This window comes from Mastacembelus armatus, chromosome 16, assembly GCF_900324485.2.
Source record: "Mastacembelus armatus chromosome 16, fMasArm1.2, whole genome shotgun sequence".
NCBI lineage: Eukaryota > Metazoa > Chordata > Actinopteri > Synbranchiformes > Mastacembelidae > Mastacembelus > Mastacembelus armatus.
The window spans coordinates 20,375,307-20,383,138 of NC_046648.1; the positions used below are offsets into that span (position 1 = coordinate 20,375,307).

The 7,832-nt window shown below is 38.8% G+C and overlaps 1 protein-coding gene across 2 annotated transcripts; it reads left to right on the forward strand.

Annotated features, from left to right (window-relative positions):
* Nucleotides 1–4,411: 4,411 nt before the first annotated feature.
* Nucleotides 4,412–7,505, forward strand: LOC113136251 (free fatty acid receptor 2). 2 transcript variants are annotated; one of them, XM_026316893.1, is made up of 3 exons: nt 4,413–4,569; nt 5,213–5,374; nt 5,458–7,505. In XM_026316893.1, exon 3 carries the CDS (start codon nt 5,466–5,468, stop codon nt 6,477–6,479), a length of 1,014 nt encoding a protein of 337 aa, XP_026172678.1. In that variant the 5' UTR covers nt 4,413–4,569; nt 5,213–5,374; nt 5,458–5,465; the 3' UTR covers nt 6,480–7,505. The 2 variants fall into 2 exon arrangements, with proteins under 2 accessions (XP_026172680.1, XP_026172678.1); XM_026316895.1 differs by having other exon boundaries at nt 4,412–4,569; nt 5,216–7,505.
* Nucleotides 7,506–7,832: the final 327 nt, after the last annotated feature.

Here is a 7,832-nt window from a genome sequence, read left to right on the forward strand (position 1 = left end):
TCATGTTTCAACTGTGTTAGTAATCTCGCCAAATGTGATTTTTTTCTCCAAACTCCACAGATGGCTTCATTCAAACAGCTGATTAAGGCCCAAACAGTTAAAACATCCCAGCATTTCACAAGAAGGCAAAGATTCCAGCCAAGTCATTATAAAACATGCACATTTGTGTAACACAAGTTTGTCTTCTTAGTATTTCTCTCCACATAACGATGTGAGCTACCTAAACAAAAATTGACTTCCTCTTTCACAGAAATCCTTAGGAAGCTCAGGGTTTCTTTGTATTTACATAATTTATAGTAAATGGAGAAGGTGATGTACGTGCTCATGTCCTTTTTTCATCTCCACTGTCCTCTGTCCTCTAGCTGGGCTTCAAAAGGCTATTGACATCATACAGAGCAGCTCTTGTCTGCCAATGTCTGTGCTCTGTAACAACTCAAACACTCCCATGCTTTGTTCATAACAGCCGTGTCAGTTGAACGTTAAAGTGGTCTTTCTCATCGAAATAGAAGGACACACTGATAGCCTGTTAATAACATACTGTAGTGTGGTGGCTCCTGTTACTACTCAAGTTTCTCAGTCAATCTTTTTTAATTAATACTAATAATTATTGCTACATTATTAATTAATTAAAACATAATTTCATAAATTCCCCCACATTTTTGTCTTGGTTATATTCACATTCCCAACAAGACACCCCTTTAAAACCCATACCATTCATTTGCAGTTAACAGCTCCATTGAGCCTTATTACCAGCCCTCTATATTTAACCTCTGGAATGCTTAAGTGAATGAAAAACGATGAGTGAGGGCAATAAACTATATGGGTTTTAATAAAATATAATTTTGATTTAGTAAACAGCCGTAAAAGATCAATGATGCTTTTTGCAGATTCTTGTAGATGGAGCATTCTCCATCATTTGGTTTCTGATTGGTACTCCAATAAATCCTTCTACTTTTTGCTTTTATTATGCATGATTCTTTTTCTACAGCTTCAGTAACAACACAGCCGGCTGTTCCGAATGCTTGTCTCTAACTTCAACATTGTGCATCTGAAATATCTTGTTGTTCTATCTTCTGTGCTGTAATATGTTTTGCTCTGTCACACATTTCCTTTTGTATCAGCTTTCTCTGACCCAGTGTTCAGAGCTCCTGACAAGCACCTCAGGGCTGTGGGTATGCTGCTGCCATCTACAACCTGTTTTCACACCACTCAACCTGTCCAATGCTGCTGGGAAAATCCCTAATTTCCCTCTTGTACACATACCTGCAACACCTTCCTAGAACCTCCAACGTGGTTTATTCTATGCCTTTAGAAGTGCCCACAGCAGCCCTGAGAGAATTAATCAGCTATGTTAATTATCATCATTACCACTTGCAGTACTGAAACAACACTACTATTATACTACTATTAACTACTACACCTTCTATACTATTTCTGTAGTGCATTCTATTTCATATCTGCATAAAATACATGCATATTAGTCAGTGATTCTTCAAAAAAGTGAACAATAAAATCTATAATTTTTTCATATCATGTAGATTGGTACTCGGTTTGATGGGTTTTCTGATTTGAACATATGTCTGGACCTTCTAAACCCAGTGCAAATCACTGTTGAAATACAAATGTTAACAGTCTGTTAACACTGTGTTTGGTTTGAAATTAGCACTGACTCAAGGTTAGAAAAACATTATGATTTGAGTTAAAATGACTTGTTTTTTAAGGTTAGTGGAGCTCTGTTATCACTGCTGCAATAATAAACTGGTACTTAGGTAAGGCAATGATCCTCTACTCCTTATAATAATATAATGACAATAATTTTTGAAGTTAAAACTATTCACTAAATGGGGAAATGTTCAGTGCTCCACCTTTGCCAGATTTTCCTTTTGAGTGGGGACAACTATAATAATAAAATAATATTCTCCCTCTGATGTCCTTTTATAACTCTAACCCATGCATAGTTCTGAATCCGCTCTTTTGAGAGTTTTTAATGACATTTTCTTAGCTTGTGATGCTGGTGACTATGTGGTTCTCATATTGCTTGATTTAACTGCTGCATTTGATATAGTGGACAATGATATTTTAGTCTCCTGCATCGAACACTGTGTTGGTATAAAGGGTGTAGCTTTGGATTGATTCAGGTCCTACTTGAACTTTCTGTGTCTGTGTTGGAGACTCGGAGTTCTCCTCTGCTTCTCTGTCCTATGGGGTCCCACAGGGCTCAATTCTAGGCCCTATCCTTTTCTCTTTGTATTTGTTGCTCCTGTGCCCCTGTAGACCTGGGACCTCTGGCACAATATGCCAAACCAGAAATCTTAAACCTAGGGTTTAAAATGGACATTGATCTTAAGCTTGATAGTCAGATCAAAAGTTAAGCACTTTCTTACACGGCAGCACTTTGAAACCATAATCCACACTTTCATCACCACCTGGCTCGATTACTGTAATGCACTTTACTTTGGCATTAGACAGTCTTCCATTTCTTCACTGCAGCTCATACAAAATGCTGCTGCATATCTTTTAACTGGCAAATGGAAACATGAGCATATTTCCCTGGTTTTATCCTCACTCCACTGGCTGCCTGTGCACTTTAGGGTCCATTTTAAACTCCTTTTATTTCCTTTTCAATGTCTGAATGGTTGCCTTGCTCTACCTCTCTGAGCTCTTGCATGCATACACTCCAACACAGCCACTCAAGTCAGCTAACCAGCTGCTCCTGACTTTACCAAAATCTAAATGTAAGCTCAGAGGGGATCAAGCTTTTGTGGTGGCAGCATCAAAACTGTGGAATGAGCTGCCCTTACACATTAGACAGCCCTCGTCATTACCTGTTTTGAAACAGGTAATATTTCTTAAAAAGCACCTGTTCTCATTGGCCTTTGACACAGTCTGTGATGTTTTTATTTATCTTATTTATTTAGACTTGATCTGTTTTATGGTTTATGGTGTTGCTTTTTACTCCTGTTCCATTTTATGTTATTTATATCTTGTACAGAACTTTGGTCAACTTTAGTTGTTTTCTTTAAAGTGCTTAAGAAATGAAGTTGTGGTTGCAGTTTCAGTTGCAATTTACAAGATAGGTCAAATGTTAAAGTGTAAAATGGGCCCTCATCTACATTTCTCTTTCGATTTACAATTCTGTCTTGGTGAATTGTTTGTGGCTAATTACTAAAGCGGGCTATCCTGCAGTGATGAAATTTCCACAAGTATTACAGCAAAGTTTGTTCTCAAAAAGCATCTTAGAAATTCCCTGATGTCGTTCTGTAAAGCCAGCTCTAACAGTGGAACACTCCAGCTTGCATAATACAATATGATTGTGTGAAATGTATGTGTGGAATACAAATGTTATGATTTCAGAGGAGCACAGTGCCTGAAACTCAAACATTTTCTCTTTGGTTGTATGTCTGGTGTGCAGAGGAGTGTAGAATTTTTAATAATAAGATCAATTGCAGGGGCAAGAAGAGACAGATATGGTAAAGGGTATAAATATGTAATGAGGTAGGTTAGATGGTGACAAAATATCCAAAACTCTCATATGGGAATCAAGTGTTTAAGGACTCAGCTCCAGTAAAAGTGCCTCAGAGTGATTTACATACATTAAGCAGCATCAAAAAGGCCTTGTCATACACCTCAGAGTTATTATTACTTCAAAAGCTTTGTTCTCTTTGTGAAATTAACCATGACTACCTGTGCTTCATGCTTCACCTGTTCAAGAAAAACATAACCCTGTTGTAAATGCAGAAAGGGCTACTGACCTGACTGGGTGTTTTGTGGCGTTGTGGACTGCAGAATAAAGAATTATCTCACAATGGGAATCCTCATGACTCTTCTCTGAATAAACCACAACTCAGTCTCGGCTTTTTATTATTATGTGCAGTATATGGTTGTCCAAACAATAGGCCTCTGTTTGGACAACCATATAGCTGGCCCAGTTACCTCACCACATGTTGTAAACGGACAGACTGCTCTGACAAGAAGTTGTCTCTATTGTCAAATGCATTTTCCCTCCTTCTCTAGACAAAGCGGTGTCCTTGTAGAAGCAGTGGGCATTGTTAACTAAATATAATTTAATAACCTATGATTATACAGGTTTACAGATACCATCCATGCCACTCATATTTCAAGAAGGCCAGTTGTTACCACGGAAACCATGTTTGGTGAGCATGAGAGATAAATTGCAGCAGTATCTGTCTAATAATAATTTCTATTATCTGCTCTGGATGTTTAGATTATCATGTAAATAGGGGGACGTGCCAGGTGACAGGAGGTAGGAGCTGAAGGCTGGTGCATAGAGATCAAATAAAACGGTTGAGCAATCACCACATGTAGGCGTGCACACACATGTGCTACCATTACTCTTTTTCGGGACTTTCTTTCTAAATGTTCGGAAATGGAAAGCTTTTGGTAGAATGCAAATGTGATCTAAGAAACGAGGAAGTCTTCATGTTGCTAAAATTGGTGGCACTTCTGTGGTTTCGTCACATTCCTCCTCCTGTTTTGTCAACAGATTATAAGACCACAGCTTCTGACATACGTGTTCATTTTTAAGTGATGCAGCTCATTGAATAAAGGGTAAGAAATTAGTTTTTTCTTAGTATCATTCTTTTAAACTTTTTGGTTTAAAGAACCTATCAATTTCTGTAAGTCTTTATTTTGTATTTCAGGAAATAGAAATATATTTTGTAGTGCAGGAAATAGATGCAGACATCATTTTGATGACTAAAGTGTCTTGTGCAGCCAGGCCAGCTAAAGCTTTGATACACTCATTTCCTCAGCATATAGTTAAGTCATTATGTTTATGAGGGTTATCATTTTCACAACACGTCCAGTATTTGTGCATATAAGGAGAACAAGGACTGGGAGTTAATGATAAAAGCCTCATTGTACTGTATTTATGACAAGGAGGGAGCAATAACACAGTATTACAGTTTGTATACCACACCATGCAACAGACCAAAACACTGTCTCCTCATTAGGAGAAAATTCAGCTCCACAATAAACTATGAAGTAGGGATATGAAGAGAAATTAGGAAGAAATATAGAGGGAAAAGAGAATTAGAGTTTATCTCTTGCTGCTGTGGACTTTCAGCTTTTAGGCTAAAATCTAAAATATAAAAAGAGTAGCAGTGCACTCTTACACCAAGCGTCGAATGGACAATGGGTTGAAATACTGTGCTGCGCAGTGTGGTAATCTCTTTCCATTCTCTCTTATCAGCAGAGCTCAAAGCCCTCGAGGAAACGATGAGCATTGGTTTATCGGTGGGGACAGGAAAACCACGCTGTCTCGCTGGGTTTGTTCCACGCTGCTGACCCAATAAGAAACTTTGTCTCCTGTGGTTCTGACTGCCTGACAGATCAAACCTCCCTGCACTGCAGTTTATGCACCCCCACTCCCCCAAAAGTTATAATACGGGACATAATGTGACACATCTTGATTCCTGACTGACTGTCTTACACCAGGGACCACCATGCAGGAGTGCCACACGGGGCTGTGTCTATCTGTCTACATCATCACCTTTGTGCTGGGCTTCCCAGCCAATGCTCTTGCCTTTTACACTTTCTGCAAGAAAGTGAGGCAGAAACCCACACCGATTGACATCCTGCTTCTCAACCTGACCATCTCTGACCTCCTCTTTCTCCTCTTTCTACCCTTCAAGATGCAGGAAGTCATGAACAACATGTTCTGGGACATGCCCTATCTCCTATGCCCGTTGTCTGGTTTCATCTTCTACATGACTATCTATAATAGCACCTTCTTCCTCACTGCGGTCAGCGTAGAGCGCTACCTTGGTGTGGCATTTCCCATCCAGCACAGCCTGAAGCGGCGACCTGGGTATGCGGTTGCTGCCAGCATCTTCTTCTGGATTTTCTCAGTAATGCAACTCAGCATTGTATTTATCGTGCCCTTTATTGGCCCTAAAAATACTCCAAATAATACCTTAGGTCCTGATGCCTCAGGTAGTACTGGTAACAACGAGGCAGTGTGTTATGAGAATTTCACAGCAGCTCAGCTGAACGTCCTCTTGCCTGTACGTCTGGAACTGTGCATCGTTCTTTTTTGCATCCCTTTCCTGATTTGTAGTTTCTGCTACATCAACTTTATAAGAATTCTGTCCAAGCTGCAGCACATTGACCGGCGCCGCCGCCTACGGGCCATTGGCATGGCTTTAGGAACACTGTTGGTTTTCGCTTTATGTTTTGGCCCCTACAATGTCTCGCACATTGTGGGTTTTATTACATGGAAAAGTCCTGAATGGAGAGACAAGGCACTCCTGTGTAGCACCTTCAATGCTTGTCTAGACCCTCTTATCTTCTACTTCTCCTCCTCCGCTGTGAGAATGACTGTGGGTAGTGTGATAGAAGGAGTTAAAAGTCGACTGAACAGGTACATGTCCTGTGACATGTTCCGGGCCTTTTGGGGGGGGGGTAACAAGACTGCAAAAGATAAGGAACGCAAACAGGAGGAGATCAATGCTATCTAAGCAGACTGAAAAAGAGCTGTGGGCAGCTGCCTCCACTAATTTTGTTTTCTTCATCCCTGAAGCAGGAAATTAACACCATGTTTATGTTTTTACATGTGATGAAATGACTTAGCATACAGCACAGTGTGTCTCTGCTGAACGTCTTGTTTTGAAATGAGACGAGAGAAAACCTGTTTGTGTGAATAGGCCACAACAGTTTTTATGCACTGTAATTTGAACAAATACCACATTTAAATGAAAAAAAATCTTACATAACAACAGGATTTCATAATATTTCCATTAATGCGGTCAACTGTTGTGAAGCGCTGCAGCAGAGGCACCAACAAAATGAATATCTAAGCAACTGCTTTGGACGTCATCTGTAAGCAGAGATAAAGCAGTGTATACGTGAACACAGTACATTGTCTGGTTGTAACAACAAGCTTGTTATATATCAGGTACCGTGATAGAACTGAAGCATGAGATCTAACTGAAGATTCAGGGGCTTTGTACACTTTTAAAAAAAGCATCTAAATAAACAGTGAAACAGCTTACTTTTTCTATAAAAATATATTTGTGTATTGTTACATGATTGTGGCCAATTTCATGCAGATTTTAGTTCACGTGATACTGCATTTATAGTATAATGTAATTAAAAGCATTTAAAAATACACAGTACCAGTCGAAAGTTTGGACACACTTTCTCATTCAATGGTAAAGTGTGTCCAGACTTTTGACTCGTAGCTTATGTCAAATACATAAGATTTATTATACATACAGGGCCATAGTTAAATAATATATCATACTAAAATAGCATACATGTATGAATATATGTATAAATGCTTAATACTGTATATGTCTGAGGTGTTTGCCAAGGGTGGTAATTATGTAAGACAACATACAAAAACTCAATTAAAAGACATGTCTTATCTTAAAATAATTAATGAGTCAGACATTATTGGGTTTAGATAAAAAATGATTATGTGTGTATGTACTTCAATGATAATAATAATAACAATAATGCTAATAATAATAATAATAATGATGCCTGGTTGTCAGTTTCTCACAGATCTTGTTTGAGATTAAGACTTTGGTTCAGGGTTAACTAAGAAGTAGCACTAGGGTCAGGGTAGATTTTCTATGGGCTGGAGTCATGTATGAGGTGCTTGTGTTTGTTTGTGTTAGACTAGGGAATGAATGTAAGTCAATGTAAAGTGCCCACAAGGAATTAAAACAAACACTGTGGGGACCCCACTTAGTAATTCATTGAATCTTAGACTCATCAATTGGTTTAATTTAGGTTTAGTTTTAGGTTAGTTAAGGTTTCCAGAAAATGAAAGTGAATAAATGCAAAGAGCCCGTAAGTGACAAAAC

Coding starts and splice junctions, on each gene's coding strand:
- LOC113136251 (XM_026316895.1), top strand. CDS start 5,466: ATGCAGGAGTGCCACACGGGGCTGTGTCTATCTGTCTACATCATCACC.